This window comes from Chionomys nivalis, chromosome 11 (genome assembly GCF_950005125.1).
Source record: "Chionomys nivalis chromosome 11, mChiNiv1.1, whole genome shotgun sequence".
Lineage (NCBI taxonomy): Eukaryota > Metazoa > Chordata > Mammalia > Rodentia > Cricetidae > Chionomys > Chionomys nivalis.
In genome coordinates, this window is record NC_080096.1 from 16,388,417 (window position 1) to 16,413,645 (window position 25,229).

General features: G+C 49.9%; 1 protein-coding gene across 1 annotated transcript; it reads right to left on the minus strand.

The window, feature by feature from the left end:
• Tcea3 (transcription elongation factor A3) lies at nt 1-25,229 on the minus strand. The gene is made up of 11 exons (XM_057784719.1): nt 25,079-25,229; nt 16,625-16,687; nt 15,906-16,011; nt 15,277-15,418; nt 13,002-13,064; nt 10,080-10,243; nt 9,837-9,898; nt 6,299-6,448; nt 4,257-4,403; nt 1,605-1,676; nt 1-98 (listed from the first exon to the last, which is right to left on the minus strand). Exons 1-11 carry the CDS (start codon nt 25,145-25,147, stop codon nt 90-92), a joined length of 1,047 nt encoding a protein of 348 aa, XP_057640702.1. The 5' UTR covers nt 25,148-25,229; the 3' UTR covers nt 1-89.

Below are 25,229 nucleotides of genomic sequence, written 5' to 3' on the forward strand. Positions count from 1 at the left end.
AATTTTTATTGTTGTTCGGGGTCACATGGTCTGTGCTTGCTGCTTGATCTTCCTCACCTTGTCCACTGTTATCCTGGTGGGTGATTCAGTCAGCAGAACTATAAAACCAAGAGGCAACAGTGTAAGAGGTCTCATCGAGTCTCATGGACAAACTGATGGATACAGTCAGACATGGTGCTACCTGCCTTTAATCTCAGCTCTCAGGAGGCACAGGAAGGTGAATCCCTGTGAGTTTGAAGCCAGCCTGGTCTGTGTAAGGAGTTCCAGGACAGCCAGGACTACATAGAAAGTCCCTGACTCAAAACGACAACAAAAATAACATGGTGGCCGGGCGATGGTGGCGCACGCCTTTAATCCCAGCACTCGGGAGGCAGAGGCAGGTGGATCTCTGTGAGTTCGAGACCAGCCTGGTCTACAGAGCTAGTTCCAGGACAGGCTCCAAAGCCACAGAGAAACCCTGTCTCGAAAAACCAAAAAAAAAAATAATAATAATAATAATAACATGGTGGTCACAGACCATTTGGTTGGACTTTAGTTCTCCCACATGGCAGTGGACATGAACTAAAAATACTGTCAGAAGACAAGATGTAATCCCCCCTTGGGTCCTGCCTTTCCAACAGGCACAGAGGAGCAGTCAGAATACCCTTTTCCCATAGCAACCATCATTACTCCACACTGATCTTTGCTAGGCCATGGTAATATGTTTAAATCCATTTCACCCAGTATCTTTTCTATGTTCTTCTTTTTTTATATATATATATTTATTTATTATGTATACAGTATTCTTCCTATGTGTATGCCTGAAGACCAGAAGAGGCCACCAGACCTCACTACAGATGGTTGTGAGCCACCATGTGGTTGCTGGGAATTGAACTCAGGACCTTTGGAAGAGCAGGCAATGCTCTTAACCGCTGAGCCATCTCTCCAGCCCCTTCTATGTTCTTCTTAAATTACATTTTTATAATTGTGTGTGTGTGTGTGTATGTTTCACTGGAGATCAAACCTAAGACCTCATTCATATCAGAACATGCTCTAGCCATGAGCCACACCACCCCAGCAAAGAGGGGAGGATTCTGTTTGGCCCTCACCACTGAAAACCAGACCATTGCCCCTGCAGGAGTCAGGCCACTAGGTCACAGCACTGGGTGGTGAAAAGCCTTTTTCAGAGCTTCCTAAGAAGGACAGGACACTCAGGTCACCTCAGGGCTACTCTACTGTGACAGGGCTCAGCTTCCCCATCTTAGCCATGTGTGGCCAGGTTCAAGGGCAATAGTCTCTGTGAAAGTGTTTCACAGAGATCTGGTCTGTGTGCACAGTGCTCCTGTTTCCCTTCCCTCTGGTCCCTAGGAAGCCAAGTTCATCCATGTTCAACAAACAGCCTTGCCTACCCTGTAATAAACTCTGAGCCGCCACCCATCCCAGCTACTGCCCTTCTGAACTAACACTCCCTCCCCAGTAACCACCTGCCACCATTACTGTACTGTATGCTGGTGAGCCTTCCGCCTGCTAGCACGGGGCCCTCTTCCTGTCTGTAGGTATACTATTCCTCATGGAGGGCATCATCTGGGGATGACGGGGAGGGGGAAAGACACCAGCATACAGACCTTCCAGCGATTCCCACATTCATTGCATAAGACGAAGGTGGTCATGGGCTCGTCAGCACTGCGTGTCTGCACCTAACAGAAAGAAGAACCATTCATAAGGTCACCCCCCACCACCACCACCGCTCTAGAGCCCGCTGTGGCACCCGCCGTCTTCAGAAGTAAATTCAAATCCCACAGGCTGTCGCTGATATTCACCGGACTTTGGTAATCTCCTTGACGTGATGTATAATCTCTTTTCCTCTGGTCATCTGTCAGCTCTCTCAGAATCCCACTGCCTCAGCCTGGCCTTGTACTTGCACTCTTGATCAGCCTTCTGAACCCGTTTCTCTTCTTTTGCTCCAAGCCTCACCTCTTACAAGAAGCCTTCCCAGACTCACCCCCTGAACACACAGTATCTGACATGCCTGTCTGAGTCAGAGGTGCCTGGGAAATCACCTTGTCTATTGTCACCCTGCAAGTGGCTGAGACCCAGAGAGGAAAGGGGCCTTGCAGATCACTGGGATGGCTTGGGTTATGCTATGTTTCCTCATATCCAGTCCTCTATATCCTTCAGGTTCAGAGACATGGGTTTCCACCCCAAGACCCTGGAGTTCCAGCTGCCCTTCTGATTCTCTCTAAAGGCAACCTGGTGGTGTCTGCTGGGACAGCAGTGGGGGCGGAGCCCTCTGCTGGTATGTCGCTCCAGCTGTCTGTCAGCCTTGTTGCCACACCCACAGTGGTAAGGAGGAAGAGCAGGAGTGGGCTTTTGCAGGATAGACTAAACATTGCTAGCTGAGCAGCTCACTTCTGAGGGGCAGTGCTGTGCAAGCGCCCAGAACCCTGTCTAGAACAGACAGGAAGGAACACAGGAGCTTACATAGATGTCCCCCAATTCCAGAACTGGAACCCTTCAAGAGAATTTTCCAGAAAATAAAATGGGTGACTATATTTCCACTGTAGCCACAGGATACTGAGGGCAAAGGGCTCCTGATAGTCCCTCCCCACTTTTGAGGCAAAGTCTCATATTTATGTATCCCAAAATAACCTTGGACTTCTGATCCTCCTCCCTCTCTTCACAAAGTTCTTTATTACATTTTATTTTGTGTGCATGTATGTGGCTGCACATGCCATGGCATGTGTGGAGGTCAGAGGACAATGTGCAGAGTTGGTTCTCTCCCTTTTACCATCTGGGTCATCAGGTTTGGCATCAAGCACCTTTACCTAGTGAGCCATCTTGCTAGCCCACCCCCTCTACCTCTCTGGTGCTGGGATTAGCGTGCGCCACCACTTCTGGTCTCTGTGGTGCTGGGGATCAAACCCACTGCTTCACACAGGCCCCCTCCCCACACCCCACTGATCTACCAACAGAGCTACATTCCCAACCCTATGTCTTTTAAAGAGATGCTGTGTGTGTATCCATGCAGGTGCATGCTGAGGCCAGAAGGGGACATCAGATCCCCTGAATCTGGAGTTACAAGTATTTGTGAACCATCTAATATGGGTGCTGAGATCTGAACTTGGCCCTCTGATAGAGCAATGATCTCTCTAACCCATTCTTCCCCCTTTCAGATGGGTTTCCCTATGTATCCGAGGTTGGCTTTACCACCTCCCAATACTGGCCTCTTGTCTCATATTCCCCTAGTGATAGAAATACAGACATGCCACCATGCGTGGCTACTCTTGATGAATTTTGTTGCTGAGCAGATAAACAAAGAGAGTTCTAGAATCACTAAATATGAGTTAGAAACCAATATTGCTACTCTAAGGACAGAACCTAGCAATAGGCCATTCTTGGGACTTAGGGGAAGGTCTGTTCCCCATCCCCACCCTAGTCTCCTATGGCTAAGAGGACAGGTATGTTCATCCTCAGGAACCCCCTTAGTAATCACCAGACAAGCTGACTGGATTCCCTCAGAAAGGTTTGGATCGAAAAGCCCATCGTGGTGGTGCACACATGAAATTCCGCACTTAGGAGGCAAGAGGATCAGAAATTTCAGGGTAGCTGAACGGTGGTGGCGCACGCCTTTAATCCTAGCACTCAGAAGGCTGGTGGATCTCTGTGAGTTTGGGGCCAGCCTGGTCTACAGGGCGAGTTCCAGGACAGGTTTCAAAGTTACACAGAGACCCTGTCTCGAAAACAAGAACAAAAACCAAAAAAAAAAAAAAGAAAAGGAAAGAAAGAAAGGAAAAAAAAAGAAATTCTAAGGTAGCCTTAGCTACAAAGTAAATTCAAGGCCTATCTCAAAATAACCAAGTACGATAAAAAGAAATATCCAAATCTGAGTTCAAAGCCTCCCTGCCATGAGCCGGCCTGGGCACTACGGGCTGAGGAGCTGGGTTTCACACTGCCACATTTCCTTCCAGCACAAGTGACGCTCCTGAAGTCTGTGCCCAGCAGTGTTCATGGAGGACAGTGTGGTCTAAGTTGGGGTCTGGAGCTCACTCTCACCAGGACAGACAGGACACACCAGCCCTGCTCCATGGACATGCGGCAGCTCATTCCACAATCTGAACATTCTCCAGAAAACCACAAGGCACCGAGGTGGCATCTTCAAGCTTGTCATTCACCCGGTGGCCTGAAGAGTTGGGTTTCTGTTCCCCTCAGCACCTCCGTGGGCATCTCTCTGCTCCCCCTGCTACGGCCCCGCCCCATTCCACCTCACCTCTGCCCACCTGGTTGTAGGTGCAATTCTTCTTCTTGCACTTGCTACACCGCAAGAGGTCGGTGGTGGTGCCGCCTGTCTTGGCCATCTGGTGCTCACGGATGGCCTCCTGGGTCATGGCGTTCCTCAACTCCCTCAGCTCATCGCTGGCCATTTCCTGGAGAGAAATGGGTCTGTTTCAGGGTGGGTGGGGGAGCCTACCCTTTGCTAAGTTTCTAGAGTCTGAGCTGAGAGGGAAGTACTATACTAGGAACATAGAGCTAGGAGAGACGTTGGACCCTCCTGGTCCCTCCTGACCTGGGAAAGGCCTGTCTTGGAGGAGTCTCCTCTCCATCCTGGCTGGAAAGTCCAACCTGGGAGTTCTAGCTGGGTCAAGGTCAGCTGGGAATGTGTGGGACAGCAGCAGGTGCTGATAGCTGGAGTTAGTACTGTGGGGCCATTCCTTTAGGACAGTGCTCACCCTGTCTGCCAGGTCTCGACCCGAGCCAAACCGTCCTGGCATCTGAACTGACTGCTGCTCACCCATGTCCCATAGCCTTCCACTCTGGGCTTTAACCCAGGGCCTGCTCCAGCTAGGACCACATGCTCTTTAGCCTGTCTGCTGGTGGGAACCATGACCTACGGGCTACACTATCCAGCAGGTCCTCACAGGAACCAGGGTCACAGGTCTGTGTAATCAGTGTGGACATTGTGGACATACACCTGAGACAGCTGTCCCAGACACACTGAGTCCATGATCCTTCTGGAGATGCAGCATTAGCCTCATCCAGTCTCTTCCCTTTCCTGTCTGACCGCTGTTCACTGAACCCCTTCAGGCCGATCTCTGAGTACAAGCCTTCAAGCCTCTGCCAAAGAAAGGCTGGGCAGACCCACTTAGGTGGAGGCAGCACTAGTTATAAGTGGTGTGTGGATCAGAGGGCAGCCAAGGCTCATAGGGAGGGGGGCCTGTTTTTGGCTAATTATTATTCTATTGTTATTATTTATTTGAGACAGAGTCTCCTGTATCCCAGACTGTCCTTGAACTTGCTATATAGCGCAGGCTGGCCTTGAACTCCTGATAGTCCAGCTCCCATCTCCCAAGTGCTGGGTTTACAGGGTGAGTCACGCCTAGCTTGGGGATCAAACACATACTTAAACATACTTGGCAAGCTCTCTACCAATTGACTACACCCTCAGCCATGGCTTTGGGTGTGTGTGAGTGTGTGTATGTGTGTTGAGACAGGGTCTTGCTACCTCTATAGCCCAGGCTGGCCTCAAATTCATGGTAATTTCCTATATCAGCTTCCCAAGTGACTGCAAGTATGTGCTACCCCATCTGGCTTTGAAACCACTATTCTCACTGAAGCAAAATGTGTTTTATACGTCTTACAGGAACTGACTGCCTGGGGCAAAAGGTGACCACAGAATGACGGTCTCTGTGGCCTTCACAAGTGGAAGTCCCACCCCTAAGGTGACAGTGTTCAGAGACAGCCTCTCTTGTAGGCGACTAGGGAATAGGATGGCACCCTCATGAAGAAAGCAGACGCAAGACCCCCTCACTCATTCATCATGTGAATGGGCATTCGTGTCAGACATCAATCACATCAGCCATCACTCACTCTGTATATCATATATACCACACACCACATCACACATACAACACACAATACGTCACACACACATCCCAGATACTCACTCCACACTTTATACACAGAGCATGTGCCATGTTCTTCTCTGGACCACAACACCCTGAATCCCACCCAGTCTTTTAGGAGCTTAGCACATTTCCTCTTGCCCTCTCTGGGTCTCTTCATTTCTCGATTTGAAGACTGATAGGAAGTCCCCTGGCACCTCTGGAAGCTAATCACACCCAAGGATGTGCCAACGATCTTTCCAAGATGTGGGGTCTGAGATGTGTGGGTACCCATCTGTCCAACGAGAGTCTGAGCTGGTGGGGGCTGGGCTGAAGGGCACCTAGATCGTGTCCCCAGAGCTACAGCCACTGCTCTAAGAGCTGGGCAGCAGGAGGGCCCTGGTCAGCACCCTGCACCAAGGCCCTGTGATCCTCCTCACCTCTGCTGTCATCTTGGCGATGAGCCCTGGGGAAATGGCCCCACTGAGCACATTCTGCCTCAGGCTGGGGTTCCTGGGGTCCTTCAGATTGCTAATGCGGCTGCGCACACGGTTCCGGTACTTCATGTCCGTGCTCTTGAGTTCCTGGTAGATATGTGTCTGGGTCAAGGGCCATTTTGCCATTCATGGAGGAGCATGGTGGGAATGGGAGCCTGCTCCAGGGGTCAGGGGTCACCTCTGTGGCCTCTGCTTAATGGGTTTCTGTTTAGAGCCCTGGGATCATCCAGGTATCAGATAGGAACAGCCTCCAAGAAGAGGCCGGATTACAGCAAGCTCTGTGGTGTCAGGGACTCCAGGAAGAGGCAGGCTGCTTTGTCTGAATCTCTCCTGCACCTCAGGTGAGTCCCAGAACTTCAGTGCCTCAATTCCCTTTTCATTTAAAAGCAAGCAAGCAAGCAAACAAACAAACAGGACTGTTGGACAGTATCAAGGAGTTATCAGTGAGCCATCATACTGAGGGTCTGGAACAAGCTCACATCCGGGAACTGCTATCATGAAAATACTGAGGGTAACCTCTAGTTTGAAATGACCACAGAGCCGGGGAGCAACTGACAAAGGAAAAGGCCAAGAGCCACATGTTTCTGGTTCTGAAAAGAGCAAAAACCACTGGAAGCTGAGCATGGTCATGTATACCTTTAACCCAACACTTGGGAGGCAGAGGCAGGCAGATCTTTGTGAGTTTGAGGCCAGCCTGCTCTACATAGCAAGTTTCAGAACAGCCAGGGCTACAGACACCCTACCTCAAAAACCAAAACAAACAAAACAACAACAAAATCCAGTGGGCAGTCCTGTTCTCCTCTGCCACCTCCAATTTCTTTCGAGACAAGTATAGCCTAGGATAGCCTAGAACTCTCTAATTCTCTTACTTCCATGTCTTGGCCACTAGAATTACAGGCAAGCACTCTGCCAACCAAACTGCACCCCACTGCCTCTCCCACAGTGCCTGCTCAGAGCTCTCCCTCCCTCTCAGACACAGCCCTTCATCCCAGGGATCCACTTAGGGAATGACTGGCCAGTTACTTCTCCCACAAGTAGACGAGGAAGCTGAGACTTGGAAAGGGTTCAGGTCCTCGCTCAAAGTCAGAGGGCAAAGTCCTAGTGGGGTTAGGGCCGCAAGCCAGGCTTCTTCTTAACAGCAATGCTCTGTTCACTCATGAGCAGGAAGTCACCCCTGGCCACGGATCACAGTTCTGTCCAAGCCCAGCAGCCCAGATCCTCCCCCCTCCTGCTCTGGAGACACAGGGCAGGGCTGGGGAGGCCAGACTCATTTTCTTGGTCTCCTGAGCCAAGTGAAGGAAGCAAGACAAAGCTGTTGCTGGGAAAAAGCTCAGTCAAGACAGAGACCAGGGCAACACACAGAGCAGAGCAGCTGACTTCCAGGAACTGGTGGAAAGGAGGTGGAGTTGTGGCTTTTGCCCCATTTTTGTTAGAATGTCATCTACATATTAGTACAATAAGAGCATGAAAATAAGAGAATATGCCACTAAGCCTTTGGGAGCCAGAGTTTTAAACTCTGAGTTTAACACTGCCATTCAGAACGTCTGTAGTGTGGGTCTGTGGATATGAGGGGACGCTTGGGAACACCAGTCTCTTTCTGATTTCTCCTGCACACACCAGTATCACTGGGGACAATCAGGAGGAAAGCAGTCCTGGAAACTCTGGGGATCCTTCAGAAGGCCTCACCCATGTAATATTAGTTCAGGGTTACTCCACAGAGGACAGATCTTTTGAGGGATACAGAGCATATGAGCCCTGTATTCAGACTTCCCTCAGCTGTGAGAAAAAGCTAATAAGTAGCTTTCTGTGGCTTCAGCTCCTCTCCTAACAAGAGGGACAGAAGATGGTGGAAGCAAACGAGGAAGAAAGAAGTGGAACCAGGTACCAGGCCACTCACTCTGCTTCAAGTTGGGCTTGGAAGCCACTGCCTGTCCTGGAGACAGTGAAGATGAAGTCCTGAGACCCCCAAAGCTCTGGGATCACATTAACAGAAAATGTGAGAATGTATTTGATGAGAGACTGGGAAATGCAAAATCTGTGGAGGTATAGCTGGATAACCGATGAACAATGGCTAACAGAAACCACCAGAGGCTATACTGGGGTATACTAGGGTTGGCTTTAGGCAGGAGATGGAAACAGCTAGGTAGCTTCTCACAGTCTGGTCCCCGGCCTCCCAGGAAGATCCAGTCACACATCTCATTCCCCCAGAGTTTCTGTCCCCTTCATCCCACACTTCATCTAAACATGCAAACCTCTGTCTGCAGGGAGAAAGCACACCATCCTTTCCACGGCAAGCAACCCTTTCCCTAAGAAGCAAATTTTCTATCGTGGTAGAGCTGAATTAGACTAAGTCACCTCCATTGTCTCCGCAGGGCAAAGAAAATCAGGTGATCGGTGGTGGCACATGCCTTTAATCCCAGCACTTGGGAGGCAGGAGATCTCTGAGTCTGAGGCTAGCCTGGTCTACAGAGGAGTTCCAGGACAGCCAGGGCTACACAGAGAAACCTTGTCTCGAAAAACAAAAACAAAACAAAACAAAGAAAAAAGTGGGGGGCTGGAGAGATGTATCAGCAGTTAAAAGAGCACTGGCTACTCTTTCAGGGAATGTGGGGTTCAGTTCCCAGCACCCACAGGACAGCTCACAACTGTCTGTAACTCCAGTTTCAGGGGATTGGACACTAGTGCATCTAAAATAAAGTGAAATAAATTATTTTTTCAAAAAAGGCAGAAAGTGAGGAGGTGAAATTACTGGGGGAAGTACATAGTGTGTATAAGCACACAGGACCCACCAGGCATGTTACTGTGTGCCTTCAATACCAGCACTCTGGAGGCAGAGGCAGGCAGGCAGATCTTGGTTAGTTTGAAGCTAGCCTGGTATACATAGGGAGAGAGAGATCTGCCAAGCCAGGGGTACCCAGTGAGATTCTATTATAAAATGTACTTTCTTATACATAGAACCAGAGACCAAGGCCTTCAGTCCTGCTGTGATCCTTGGAGTCCCCAGCCTAGTTTCCTTGTGTATGCAATGAGAACACCAGCATGCACCACGGGGATGGTTGGGAGTTTCCTGACACAGTGCCCGCCTGATGGCATCATAGGGCGCACTTTGGGAGCTGTGCCCATCAGAGGAGGGAGGGGAACAGTGTGCATGAAGCAGGCTGCCCTCTGTTCATTCAGACCCGGCAGGCAATGGCTTGACCAGCTGAGGTGTGCATAACATGGTCTGACTGTTCTGCAGTCACACTTTCAGGGTTCAAAGCCCAGTTCTGTTAGCTGCAGGAGCTCTGGCATTTGAACAGAGCCTTCCCGGGCTTCTGGATAAACCCAGGGAACCCCCCGAGAGGCAGGGCAAGACCTAACAGCAATGTCAGCTGCACTTAGGAGCTCTCGTTCAAGGGCAGAGCAGGGAGCTGTTCCCAGAGCTGCTCCCATTTCCCACCAATTAGATAGTCTGGGCAGCCCTAGCCCCATACGACATGAGGATATGGTCTTCTATTTCTGAGGCCAGCTTGTCACAGTTGACTCCATAGTCCTTGAAATCATCTAAAAAGAGATCAGGAAACAGACATCAACCCTGTGTGACTTTGCCAGGGATGACACCTGGATCCCTACTGGAGACCCTGTCTCAAAATGTAAGTAAGTAAGTAAGCAAATAAGCAAACAAATAAATAAATGGCATCTCATCTCTGCTTGTCCTCCCTCACCCCCCGGCCCACGCCCTCACCTTCTGCCTTCAGGGCTGCTGAGAGCATCTGCACACACTTGTCCCGGACGGAGTCTCCAGTGAGATAGCAGGGGGCCAGGAGACACACAGAGGGGGTAAATGTGGGAGTTGAGGGGCTGCTGGGGGTCTTGGGGGTTTCCGCTTGAGATCTGCTGCTGTTAGATCTGAGGGTGACAGTCAACAGTGGACGTTAGACAAACAAGCCACTTATGGAGGGCAGCATCCCCTGAGGTTTCCATGGGTGATCTCCTCTAGTTCCCAAAATAGCCTTCGGAGGCAGGTGCTGTTTTAGATTATTGACAAAGATCACCGCATTTATTCCTCATAGCGACCCCATGAAGTCCACACTATTATTATCCCACACTAGAGGTGTCACCTTAGAAATAGATGAGTGAGCCGGGCAGTGGTGGCGCACGCCTTTAATCCCAGCACTCGGAGGTAGAGATAGGTGTATTTCTGTGGCGGATTTCTGTGAGTTTGAGGCCAGTCTGGTCTACAGAGTGAGTTCCAGGACAGGCTTCAAAGTTACAGAGTAACCCTGTCTCTAAAAATTAAAAAAAAAAAAAAAAAAGAAACAGATGAGTTAGCTGGGCGGTGGTGGCGCACACCTTTATTCCCAACACTCGGAGGCAGAGGCAGGCGGACCTCTGAGTTTGAGGCCAGCCTGGTCTACAGAGTGAGTTCCAGGACAGTCAGAGCAAATCCTGTCCTAAAAACAAACAAACAAAAAACAAAACAAAGAAAGAAATAAATGTGTTACAAGAATGAGCTTGAGGCCCATTGTAGAAGTGTGTGCCTTTTAATCTCAGCTCTTTTTTTTTTTTTTTTTTTGGTTTTTAGAGACAGGGTTTCTCTGTAGCTTTGAAGCCTGTCCTGGAACTTGCTCTGTAGACTAGGCTGGCCTCAAACTCACACAGTTCCCCGTCTCTGCCTCCTGAATACTGTGATTAAAGGCTTGTGCACCTTCCTTCTGTTCCCAGATCACCAGATCAGCCAGCTTCCTCTAAGTCCCGGCACAAGTGCCCGCTCTTAGAAAATCTTGCCTGCCACCTTGAGGACAACTCAGTTACTGCAAGTGTGCAGAAGCTGCCTGGCCAAAGTCAAAATTAAAGACACCTGAGCTGAATGCAACTTCCGTAAACTCTGTTACCACAGAGCCTTTCGCGCGCGCGCGTGTGTGTCTGTCTGTCTGTCTGTGCATGCGGGTTACAGCCACCGTCCCCAGAACACCTGCTCATTCCTGCTGCCTCCCATTTGCACTGCTTCCCCAGGGTCCTCCTGACATCGCCCTCTGAGTTAGCAGGCCAGCTCCCAGCTTGAACTCTCCTTCCTCTGTGAGGCACGCCCTGACATTCTTCCTGTGTGCCCACTGCACGGGATGCACACTCCATTGAATCCAAGCTATGGGACCAAGGAATCCAAGCTAGCATTTTTGATGTGTGACCTCTGTACTGTGTCCTGTTGTGTCCCAGAAAAATCTGTACCCGTGGCCAATATTTACAATAGGAAATGTCATATGAAGACTGTGAATGTTTAGCTTTCCTTAAAAGCTGGAAGCCTGGGAGAGATGAGTCGGCAGTCGAGAGCACTGATTCTTCTTGCAGAGGATCCATTACCTTCCCATTATGGCTCACAACCACCTGTAATGCCAGGCCCAGGAGAACCAATGCCCTTTCCTGGCTTCTGAGCTCCTACACATGTATGGTGCATATAAACTCAAGCAAGGAGACACATATACACATAAATTAAACAACAACAAAAACACATAAAACTGGAAGATTGTGAGTTGATGAGATGACTGTCACCAAACCTGACAACCTGACAATCTGAGCTCCATCCCAGAACCCAAACAGTGGGAGCAGAGAGGCAACCCCTACAAACTGCCCTTTGACCTCCACATGTATGTCCATACACACATACACAACTAACCAAAGTAACCAGAAGACTGGGGCCAGAGAGATAAGCCTGGGCCCTAGATTTGATCCTTAGAATCCATATAAGGATAGAGAGACCTGGCTTCACAAAGTTGTCCTCTGACCCCATCACATGCACCCACACATACATGAACACATGCTCTCACATACATCTGCATCTGTCTCCCGAGTCCTGGGATTAGAGGTGTGGCCACCACTGCCTGGCCTCCAATGGTTTAGCTCTGCACTCTGATCTTCAGGCAAGCTTTGTTAAAACACAAACAAAATATCACCACATCGCACATCTCACATCCCACATCCAATCACTCATCAAATGTCACTGCAGGATAGATCTTGGATCTATTCCTTTTTCCATCACCATCAAAGTGATTTGAGCCACAGATCATCCCAGCAACCTCCTGGCTGTTCTCTCCTTCTGCTCTGATCCCCGCAACCCACTCTGATGCAGCCACCAGAACAAGCCTGATAACTCTGGTGATGCTACTCCCAAGCCAGTGACCCCAGTTTCTAAAGGACCCATCCATGCATTGCTTCCCCTAGTCTGCCCCTGCAAATTCTTGCCAGTGTTCCTTGCCACTGCTGTCAGGCTGCCTTCACACACCTAGGGCCCTTGGCTAAGTATGACCCCACTACCTGCATAACCAGCTTCCTTACCTCTTATTATACAGCCTAGGCTGGCTTTGAGTTTACAGCAATCCCTCCATCTCCAAAACACAGGTTTTTTGTTTGGTTGGTTGTTTGACTTTCAAGACTGGGTTTCTCTACAGAGACCTGGCTGTCCTTCCTGAGCTCAGCTTGACCTTGAGGATGGATGGAGTGACAGGGACCTGCCAGCATTCATGCCCAAAGGTCTAGGATTTGGAGGAAACATAGTGTCTGGGGTTTCCCCCTTTCTCCTGCTTCAGGCTTCCCCTGTTGAGCAGAGCCCCACCCCCCACCCCATCCTGGTGAACAAGGCGGGGTGGGGGGAATCAGCAGCTTCCTTTACCTTTCCACTGAGGGCCTTTTTGGAGAGGAGGTGGCGGACGACCTGGAGTCTACAGAGTCTCTCCTGAAAGACACAAAACTGGAGTTGATGCTATCTTGTAGGCTGGCAGCGGCTCTGCTCTCCGGGAGAGGAACCCCTGGGGCAAGGCATGTTGGGCAGAAGATGAGGTACCCTCCCTGGGCCAGGGAAAGGGAGGTTCAGAAGTGCCCAGCCCCACCGGACAGCAATCCAAGGGAGGGAACAGATGTCTGCAGCAATGCTACATCCATGTACCCTGTAAGATCAATCACTCTCCTGAGAATTCTCAGCAGGCCCCTCTCCTGCTGCCAGGCAGCTGGGCTCCCGGGGTTGCTATGCATCTGGAGCTGGAGAGGCTGAGGTGGGCTTCGGCCTCCCCTGCAGGCTATAGCGGAAGTGGGGAGAAGAACACAGGCGTGGGTGAGGTAGACGAGTAGCTGACTATGAGTGTGAATTCAACAGGGGACAGGATTGGGTATGTGCAATGCACAAAGTCTTATAAGAAAACAATGTCCCGGAGGGAAAAAAAAGATGGAAAGAAAATCTACCTAAATCCTGTAACTGTGATGTTAGCATGACAAGGTCAGAGGTAAAAACACCTTCACTTTCCACATACACTGAGCAACTTCCGCTCTCAAATGCACGGTTTCCTCTCACCGTTCTTATAAAACTCATGTTTGTAAATGGTACCCTCATCTTACCTAATTCCACAGCTCCCATTTTCTAGTATATTAAACAACTTATTTCCTTGTTGTATGTATTATACAACAGCCCTCCATGAAAGTTACAGAAGAGCTGTGTGTGAGGGCTGCGCTGGGCTGGACCTCAGTGGTAGAGCGCTAGTTTAGCATGGGTAAGGCCCTCAGTTCTATCCCTAGCACTGTGAAGAGAGGTAACAAGGGACAGGGAAGAAAGGAGAGGGGAGGCAGAGAGGAGAGAGGAGAGAGAGGGGAGATGGAAAAGGGGAGGGGAGAAAAAGAGAAGAGGAGGGGGCAGATGCTAAACCTGACGACCAGAGTTTGATATCCCAAATCCACAAGGTAGGACAGAAGTGATTCCTAGAAGCTGTCCCCTGACCCCCACGTGTGTATATATGTGTGTGTATACACTAATTCTTTAAGTTTGTGCATTGAGGCATTTGAAAGATTCTGAAGGTGTGTATGTGCAGTGTGACATTATCTACCACCAAACTACTAACTAACAGGTGGTCAAACATAAACCCCAAGAAGTTAGGAGACTTTTGGGTTATAGGGACTGAGGAAGATGTAGTCACTTTTTGAAAGCCTTTCTTTTGAAATGGGGGCTATCCTCCTGCCTCAGGTTACCCAATGCCTCATCTACATATCTACAAAATCTATAATCTACCATGATAAATGTGGCATTTGTGTCTTATCCAAAGCACACAGCTTTGGGGAACACCGGCTAGGGTAGGCGAGAGGAATGGGCACGGAGCTGAGGCCTCTCTATGGCTGTGGGATCTGGGAAGTCCTTACTCCCAGGATCCTCTACTTCCAGGTGATTTAACACAGATGCTGAGTAAATAGTGAATTACTTCTCCTTTTCAAAGGACACAAGGCCATGGCCCCACCGGCCCCGCAGACAAAGGTGGGATGTGTGCTGGGTTACTAGGCAACACCACTGCAAGCGCAAATGACTCGGTTCGTAAAGTGTGTCTAGACAGGAAACACTGCAAACAGACTCTGGATAATTAGTGGAGAGCCACAGCTTTCAAGCTGAGGATCCTGTCAGTGGCGACTGCTCTTGTCGAGGCTTTGCTTAGAGGACGGCATGATGCTGGGGACATGGAGACCCCTCTGAACAGGGGTTTGTACTTCCATCGTGGTCTTCTTTCTTTGTACCCGAAGGGCTAGAGAACAGCTGTGCAGCCTCCTGGGAGAACCCCCATTTGTTTTTGTTTTGTTTCGTTTTGGAGGCAGTGATTTTGCTATGTAGCCCAGGCTAGCCACAAACGCATGATCTCCTGCTCCTACCTGTTGAGTGATGTGTTTACAGTCATGTGCACTGCACCTGGCCCCTGTGAATATCTCAAGGATAGCAAGGCCAGGGCTGCACGGCTGGCATGCTTCCCATCCGTTCAATTTCTAGGGGAAGCCAGTGCCACGAGACTCAGTCAGACTGAGCCAAAGACACCAGGGTGAGCACTGGCGGAGACACTAACATCCACCTCTCTAAACAGCTGCTGATAGAGAACGAGACAAGCGTGAGCCCCCTCTGCTCCAGTCCAGGAAAGAAGTACCTGGTTTGGGGCTCTCCCCCTCCTTTCTTCCTCGGCGGAGAAAGACCTGCTTCTGGTTTCCAGTCTGAACAGCCGAGCCCCTTTTCTTTCTTCTTTGCTTTGTCTCTTTCTTCTCTCTCTCCTTTGGCAGTTCTGGGGGAGTCTGAAAATGAAAGAGTGGCATTGTCTCTCCACTCAGCGCCTTCTCAGGACAGCCCTGCATGACTGTGGGCACTGGAGAATAAAGGGCCAGTCGCATGCATGCCCACTACACACACACACACACATGCATGAGCACATATTCACATACACATATATGCATGCATGTACACACACATGCATACACATATACACACACATATATAACATGTATACCTCAATGGGGGCATGAACATAGACGTACACCCATCAATGCAGAGTTAGGCAATGTGCACATACATGTATATATATGTACACAAACAGAAACATATAGACACATACAAGAAAGGTTAGATGCTACATATAGATCCTACACTTGTACCCACGACACCATGAACACCATAATTCAGGGGTCGCCTGCCATTAATTAAATAGCTCAGTGACACAAGTTGAGTGTCCTCTCCCATATGCTGAGAAGAAGTACCACCTCCTAGCAGTTTGCCCCTTCTCACCCAGTAGCCGCTTCCAGTTTTTAATGAGGACTTTGGCCAAGGACACCACCTCCTTGTCTGAGCAGTGTTTGCGAACTCCATTGACAGCGACTCCAATCCTGGTGGTCTGTGAGGAAAGGATTAGGGGAGCTGACCCACAGGACCAGTCACTCTTTCTGGAGGGAGCGTCAGCTCAGCCATCACTTCCCTCCAACCTAGGATCCATGCCCTAACTCTGAGTTATCTATTGTAGAACTAGGGTCTGCCCCGCTACCCTGACTGAGACCCAAGCCTATACTTTTGGGAACTTCGGTGGAGAGGGGGGTTGAGAGGGCGTTGGCTGTAATTAGGACCCGGTGCCATTTGCAGTCCACTAGATATGTTGAAAGTCTTGACTTAGACCCACCTCTGGCTATCATATCTTAGATCTGTGTTTGTCTTTCGGGGCCAGAAGTCTCTGGTAAAGTTTGGGGGTACGTGGGCAATCTAAGGAGGATTTGAAAGCAAGGGGACCGACCCCCTCTCCCTGGGTCATGGGCCACTTAGATCCCACAGGCCTTAACTTTGGATAGAGATTCAAGGAAACCTCCTTCTCCCTAAACCCAAGGCCTCTGACCCCTACAAGCCTGGGAAAGAACTGGCCCTCAAGAGATGCTTCCCATGTCCCAACTCCATGTCTCAGAAACCTCCACAGAGTCTTTCCCTCCCACAGAGGTACTACCCCAAGGGGCCCCCCACACCTGTAGCAGCTGGATGGACATCTGGCAATTGTTCAGCTTCTTCAGAAGGTCGAGGGCCCCTTCCTGTGGGAAGTCACAAGAAGAGCACTGAGGCACAGGTGATGCCGCAGGCCACTCGGAGTGCTGTGGGCTCTGGGGAGAACAGATGGATGTGTGGTCCAAGGATAGGTGTGGGCGCACAGAAGAGGAGAGGAGGGAAAGGTTGGCCTCAGAGCACTTGGCTAGCTGTGCCTCCCACCACCTCTTTCCACCGAGTTCTAGCCTTTCCCTCCGCTTCACTTTCTGCCCAGCATATCCCTATGTCCGTGTCTTGTGTCTGCCTCGGAATGGAGTCACTGTTGCTCCATGGCAGGGGTGCAGGGGTGGGGGTTGTTGTCTCACTATGATGCCTAGGCTAGCTTGGAACGAATGGGATCTTTCCACCTCAACCTCCCAAAGTGACTGGGATTGTACAGGCTCCAGCTGCTGCACCTGGCACTTTGGGGCTTTTAGATCAGGTTTATGGAGGTCTAACTGGCATGTGATAAGCCACGTGTATTGTTGTATACAACTGTATACATTTTTCTTCTTTTTCGCTTATCTATCTCAGTGTGGTGTGTTTATGTGTGTTCACATGTGTTGTGTGGATGCCTGTGTGGAGAACAGAGGTTGACATCTGTCTTTCTCTGGTACGCTCCACCTTATATATTGAACAAGATCTCTCAATGGATCCCAGAGCTTGTCCTTCTGGCTAGTTCCAGCTAATCAGCTTGCTCTGGTGATCCCTTGTCTGCCTCCAGCACATGCTGAGAGTACAGGCCGACAGCTGATGAGTGCTGGGAATTGAAGTCCAGTCTTCAAACTGATGCAGCAAGTGCTTCACCAGCTAAACCATCTCCCTAAGTTGGTTATTTTTTTTCAGTTTTTTTTAATTTAAAATGTTTAATTATGTGTATTCATATGTGTAATTTAAAGATTTTAATTTATTTTAGGGCTGGAGAGATGGCTCAGTGGTTAAGAGCACTGGCTGCTCTTCCAGAGGTCCTGAGTTCAATTCCCAGCAACCACATGGTGGCTCACAACCATCTGTAATGAGATCTGGTGCCTTCTTCTGGCATGCGGGCATACATGAAGGCAGAAGGTTGTATACATAATAAATAAAATCTTTAAAAAAAAGATTTTAATTTATTTTAAATGTATATTTTGTCTACATGCATGTATGTGTGCCACATGTGTGCCCGGTACCTCTGGAGGTCAGAAGGCATTGGACTCCCCCAGAACTGGAGTTACAGATGGTTGTGAGCCATCACGTAGGTTCTGAGAACTGTACCGGGGTCCTCTGTAAGAGCAGCCGGTGCCCTTAACTGCTGAGCCACTCTCCAGCTCCAGGTATATGTTTTACATTATGTATATGTTTTGCTCATGTGTCTCTGGGCTGGTATGTGCCCATGAACGTGGGATGTCATATTTCCTAGAGTCGGAATTACAGGTGGTTGTGAGCTGCCCAGTGTGGGTGCCAGAACCTGAACTCTGGTCCTCTGAAGAGCAGTCTACATTCTTAACACCGAGTCATCTCTCCAGTTCTAACCACTGAGTCATCTCTCCAGCTCTAACCACTGAGCCATCTCTCCAGCTCTAACCGCTGGGCCATCTCTGCAGCTCCCCTGAATGATATTTTTTTTTTTTTGGTTTTTTTCGAGACACGGTTTCTCTGTGTAGTCCTGGCTGTCTTAGAACTCACTCTGGAGACCAGGCTGGCCTGGAACTCAGAGATCTGCTTCCCTTTGCCTCTGCCTCCCGACTGCTGGAGTCCTGAATTGGTACTTTAAGAATATGGGGGTGGGGTGGGGTGGAGAGATGGCTCAGTGGTTGTGAGCACTGACTGTTCTTCCAGACGACTTGTCTATAGCTCCAAGATCTGACACCTTCACATAGGTATACGTGTAGGCAAAACACCAATGCACATAAAATAAAAATTTAGGGGGAAAAAGTATATTTTTTTCATGTATTTATCTTGTTGGGGGAAGGCAGGCCATGGGCCTGCCAAGGTGCATGTGTGGAGGACAGAGGGCACTTGTTGGAGATCATACTCAGGTCACCAGACTGGGCAACAAGTGCCTTTCGGCACTAACCCATCTCTCTAGCCTGCCTCTGAGTCCTTACACACATATAATCCCATGAAACCATCACCATCAAAACACGGGCACCACTTCAGAAATTCCCTCGGGTTCTTTGTAATGTGTGCCTCCTATTACCGCCGATATCACACAACCAACATTCTCCTTGCATTGCTGCAGGTGACTTGTGTGTCTGTTTATGTGCATGTGACATGCATGTGATAGGCGTGTGCTAAGTGTGTGCTCATGGTGGAGACCAGAGGTTAATCTTGGGTATTTTTTCCCTCAGGTATATTTGCCTTGTTTTTTTGAGACAGTCTCTCTCAACAGGACCACAGGTTCAACAGTTAGGTTTGGCTGGTCCATGAGTTCTAGGCATCTAAAGATGTGTGCTGGTTGTACACTAAACACTTTACCAACTGACTTATCTCCCCAACCTTGACTTTGTTGTTTTGTTTGTTTTTTGAGACAGGATCTCTCTATGCAACCTTACTGTACTGGAATTTGCAATGTAGACTACACTGTTTTTTTTTTTTTTTTAAATTTATTTATTATGCATAAATGTTCTACCTGCATGTACGCCTACATACTAGAAACCAGAAGAGGGCACTAGATCTCATTGTAGATGGTTGTGAGCCACCATGTGGTTGCTGGGAGTTGAACTCAGGACCTCTGGAAGAGCAGCCTGTACTCTTTTTTTTCTTCTTTTTTCGAGACAGAGTTTCTCTGTAGCTTTGGAGCCTGTCCTGGAACTAGCTCTTGTAGACCAGGCTGGCCTCGAACTCAGAGATCCACCTGCCTCTGCCTCCCGAGTGCTGGGATTAAAGGTGTGTGCCACCATCGCCCGGCGACTACACTGATCTTAAACTCACAGAGATCCACCAGTCTTTGCCTCCTAAATGCTGAGATTAAAGGTGTGTGTCACCATGCCAAACTCCAGACTTTGTTTGTTTTTTTTTTTTTTTTTTTTTGTATTATTTCTACAGTGTTCTGCCTGCATACAAGGGCACCAGATCTCATTACAGATGGTTGTGAGACACCATGTGGTTGCTGGGGATTGAACTCAGGACCTCTGAAAGAGCAGTCAATGCTCTTAACTGCTGAGCCATCTCTCCAGCCCCTAGACTTTGTATTCTTAAGGATGTTTTATTTTTTTAATTTTTTTTTTAAAATATTTATTTATTTATTATGTATACAATATTCTGTCTGTGTGTATGCCTGCAGGCCAGAAGAGGGCACCAGACCCCATTACAGATGGTTGTGAGCCACCATGTGGTTGCTGGGAATTGAACTCAGGACCTTTGGAAGAGCAGACAATGCTCTTAACCTCTGAGCCATCTCTCCAGCCCTTAAGGATGTTTTATAACAGCTCAAAATGTAGCTCAAGTTGGCTTCTCCTGCATCACGTTCACAAATGCTGAGACTAAAGGCTTGTGCCACCATGCCTGGTATTTTATATAAAAAGTGTGGCATAAGCAAGCTGGGCAGTGGTGGCGCACACCTTTAATCCCAGCACTCGGTGGACAGAGGTGGCAGGTCTCAGTGAGTTCGAGGCCAGCCTGGTCCACAAAGTGAGTTCCAGGAGAGCCAGGACTGACACAGAGAAACCCTGTCTCACCCCCCTCCAAAGTGTAGCATAAGCTTCTTTTTTGCTTTCCTAGCTTACTGTTTCTGAGATTCATCCACACTGCCTTAGATCAACAGGACACGCAGCTCCTTTTTGTTACTTTTCTGTAATTCAGAGTAATTTTTCTGTCATGCATATCTGTTTATCTAATGGTATAAAATAATTAGAGTTCCTGGTATATAGTAAGGATCCAGTGGATGAAACCGTTGAGTCATTTCAGCCGCTCTCTGAGTATAGAAACACAAGACGGAACGAGACAGGGGCTGGAGAGTCGGCTCAGTGGCTGAAGCCCTTGCTGCTCTTTAAGAGGACTCAGTTCCCAGCACTCACAGGGTGGCTCACAACTCACCACCCTCTTCTGGTCTCCATGGGCACTGCAGGATACGGTGCCCAGATAAACATGCATGCCGGAAATTTTTCCAAATACATAGAATAAAAATAAATATTTTTTAAAGATCAAACAGAGTAGAAAGCAGGAGGAGAGAAAGAAGGAATCTTGGAGTTGAAAACCTGTCTGCCAGGTCCTAAACACACCTTCAGCCCATTTTAGCCTTCTCCTTCCTGGCACCTGCATCCCAGAAGCCGGCCCTGTCGCCTCTCAGCTTTTTGGCTAAGAGCAAGTTCAGTGTCTAGAGGCCAGCCCTGGCTATCTTCAGATTAGTCCCCTGAGGAACACGAACTAACTATGTCCTGTATGTCCCTTGCCAGGACCTGGACCACATCCTATGAGCTGTCCTCTGTTAGTCCTTAGCCTCCCTTAGCGCTGAGGTTCAGTGTTTCCAGAATGACCTGCAGACGGGCATGTCTATGAACTCGGAGGACCACAACTCCATGGTGCTGGAACACTTAAGTCCTATATGTCCACTGACTTCTCACAAGGAGGAGGTGGGAAGGTAGTTCAGTCGGGAGAGTGCTTGCTTATACACAAGCCTAGAGCCAGCACTGTGTAACACCAGGGTGGTGGTTCACAACTAGAATCTCAGCTCTTGGGAGGTGGATGCAGGAAGAGCGGAAGTTCAAGGCCATTCTCAGTCACATACCAAGTTTGAGGCAGGCCTTCTATATAAGATCTTGTCTCAAAAACATACAAACCAGGCTGGAGAGATGGCTCAGTGGTTAAGAGCATTGCCTGCTCTTCCAAAGGTCCTGAGTTCAATTCCCAGCAACCACATGGTGGCTCACAACCATCTGTAATAGGGTCTGGCGCCCTCTTCTGGCCTTCGGCATACATACAGATAGACCATTGTATACATAATAAATAAATATTTAAAAACAAAAAAAAAAAAACAAAAAAAAAACATACAAACCACCCACCACCTCTCAGAAGGCCCCTGGCAAGTGGGTCCTATTTACTATTCTACTTTTACAGAACTATTAAGCCATTTATAGAAGAGGAAACCAAGAAGCTTTGTAAAGACTGGGCTGGACCGGGCAGTGGTGGCGTGCACCTTTAATCCCAGAGGCAGGCGGATCTCCGAGTTCAAGGCCAGCCTGGTCTACAAAGTGAGTTTCAGGACAGCCAGAGCTACACAGAGAAACCCTGTCTCAGGAAAACAAACAAACATAAAACAAACCTATGCTGGAATGAACATGGCCTTGGAGCTTCACATACTATACTGAGGCACAGATCTGCCAATACAAGCAGTCGTAGAATACCAACATGGGTTATCACATGATGGTGCATTCTGACAGCCAGTTCCCAGGAGAAAACCCTGACTCGTAGCATTTGCTAGTTTCTGTGGTGTAAATATTCCTCTAGCGATGACTCTCAAGCTACCAACATGCTGTTTCTGAACCGGGTTTTCTTTTGCGTTTATAGCATGTGTGTGCATACATGCACATGCCACAGACGGTCCAATGTCATCAGCTGTCTCTCACCACATGGTGTTTCATTCTTGTTTTTTCTTTTTCTTTTTGGAAACAGGGTTTCTCCTGGCTGTCCTAAAACTCAGCAATCCACCTGCCTCTGCCTCCTGAGTACTGGGATTAAAGGTGTGCACCGCCATGCCCAGCTTACCACATGTTATGAACTCAGCTCACCAGGCTTAGTGGCAAGCACCTTTACCCACTGAGTCATCTTGCTAGTTCAAGGTTTGTTGTTCTTTTTTCCGAACCCCTGGTCCCTGGTGTGGGGCAGAACTGGCAGGGGAGGCCTTGTGTGAGGAGTTCTTTTCATTATAAGCATATTAATGTTTTTCAAATGTCTATGTTTAACAGTTTGCGAACTACCTGAAAATCCCGTAACCAGGGCTCAATCATTTGCAGCTCACCACCGAGTACCTGTTTCTGTATGACTGGGTCATACTGATGAGTAACGCCCACGGGCTTGCCTTGTAGGCAGGTTCCGGGATGTGCCTCGCTTGTCCTATGGCGAACAGTCTGTCTGGTATAGTTGTGGAGTCCCGCGCGGATGCAGCCTGAGACCCCCCCCTCCCCCGTGTTTCTTTGTCCCTATGTGAGGATGTCTGAAGGTGTAAATGAGGATGTTGGCTTTGCATTTCCCGGTGAAGTCCTGCTGTCGACTTTCGGGGCATTCTGATTTAACTCAAACTATCAGAGTGTACTAGACCTGTCCTGATAGACAGCATCAGGAGCCGCATCTCACACACAGGCAAGTAGAAGTGGCTTGCGAGGTGGCATGTGTGTGGCTCTGTTGATGTGGCATTGTGTGTAGGTATAGCTGTACACAGGTGCTTGTCTCTTCCATGCTGTTTTCGCTGGTGTGTGCTCACAGTATCTGACAAAGCCCCAAGTCGCTGAATAAATAAATTCCAGCCCTGAGCTGCAACGTGGACGCTTATTGCAGGAAGCAGTTCCCTCTTGGACTAACCACCACTAGGCGGGCCCACGTTCACTCTCTCCCAGGCGGAAGCCCAGAGCTCTGTGCCTACCCAAACCCTGCTAGAGTCCAGGCACAGACTCCAGGCACAGATGCGGCTCTACACTGGTTCTGTCCTGTAAGGACCCTGTGGCCAGACATACTGCTTTCCTGGCGACAGCCCTGTCACTTCCACGGGCCCTCATTCCCAAGAGGCACCACTACCTCTTCCCATTTCACAGAAGAGGAAACTGAGGTTCAAAGAAGAGCTGGCTTAGGATTGTAAAAGGATTGAGAGGGAAGTCATAGGAGGCCCCTTAAGCTTTCCAACCGGGCTGTCTTCCCTGGAGCCTCCTGGGTTTCCTCCTCCCCCTAATCCTTCTCACCTGGAAGTCCAGACTTCCTTTGCTCATCCGAGTGTCTGGGGTGAGCAAGGGGTTAGGCTTAGACAGCCTGTCTACCTGAAGTGCCACTCAGTTTCTTAGTTGGGCTCTGCCATCTCCAGCTGGGGAAGTGTCCCGTGATTTGAGGTTAGGTTTTGCTGGCGACTTTGGGGGTGGCCCAGCGCACCTCAGCGGAGAATGGGAGCTGAGGGAGGAACTGCAGCCTGGGCTGTGCAGGTGAGAGGCATCTTTCTGCATCCCCCCCCCTCCAGCCATGCAAAAGCAAGCCTCGCCCACCTCAGTCACCTGCCTCAGACCTGCTATTGGCTTTGTACACGTCTCACTCCTCACCCCTCCCTACTGCCCCGAGATGCTCTTCCCCAGGAATTCAATCATCGTACAGACGAGGAAACGGCAGCTCTCAACATTGGGCCAACGCCACCATCTCATTGTTGCCCTGCAACTATTCCAGGATGCCTGATAACCTCTTGGCTCCTCAGGCCTCAGTCGCTCTTCCTAGCTCTGAAACCTCTCCTGGGGGACCCCAGCGTTTTTCAGCTTTCCTGGAATGTACTGGCGCAATGTAGGTCCTGGTGTAACACATTGCTAGACACTACGAGAAGAAAAGGACCCCGCGGCGAGTCAGCGTGGAGGGCCTTATCCACCGGGTCCCCTGTCTGCTCCCTCAGGCATTGTCCTCCCTCCCTCCTCGTTCACGCCCTCCAGAATTGGCACAGGCGCCAGCCACCAGCCTGAGGCAAAGATCGCTAGATAGATAGATCAAACATTAACTTTCCATTTGGCTCTCGCTGAGCGGGGTTGGGACTGAGAGATCAGGGACCCTCGCGCAGGGCTGCGGACCCTCCTCCCGGCACAGTTCCCTTTCGCGCTCCTCCCCCGCTGGGGCAGCCCAGGCCTCCTCCTCTCCTCCCCCGCCCCCCGCCCCGCACCTGTTCACCTCCGCCCGCCAGGGCCCCATCCCATGGCCAAGGAAAAAGTTGCAAACAGACTCCTGGCACCCCAGCTAAGGCCCTTCGCTCTGGTCTTGCAGGCCCACTCCCGGGCGGCGGGATGCAAATGCAGCTCGGCGGCCCCTTCTCAGCCCGAATTTCTCTGATCTTTTTCAAGTCACCCAGAATTTGTCTCTCCAAATCCCGCCGTGCCTGCAGCTCCCCGGCCTTGCACTCTCAAAATCCTCGCCCCGGTTCGTGTCTCTCCTCACGCTCTCACTGCACAGCGCAGGTAGCCCACGAATGCACCCGATTTGTCCACACTGATTTGCACCAGTTGCTCCACGGAGGAAGGAGGGGGTTGCACGATCCTCTCCAGACCTGGCCACGCACGCATACACACACCCTAAGTGCCCAGCAAGTAGCGCAGCACTCCCCTGCCTGGCAGCCTGCCACCCGCTCCAGTCCGGAGTCCCGAACGCTCCCTTCGGGCACACGGCCGGCACGCCCACCAAGCCAGTGGCTGGCGGGGTCGCTCCTCCGTGGCCCGCCGGTTGCGTTGCAAACTTCGCAGCCTCACCGTCTTCTTCCGGGCCACCATCTTCTCCAGCTTTTTGGCGATCCTCAGTAGCTCCTCTTCCAGGCCCATGTTGGTCCACGACGCCGCGCGGGGTTAGGGGCGCAGAGCAGCAGCGAGCGCCAAAGCGCGGAGCGCAAGCGGCCCGGGCCGC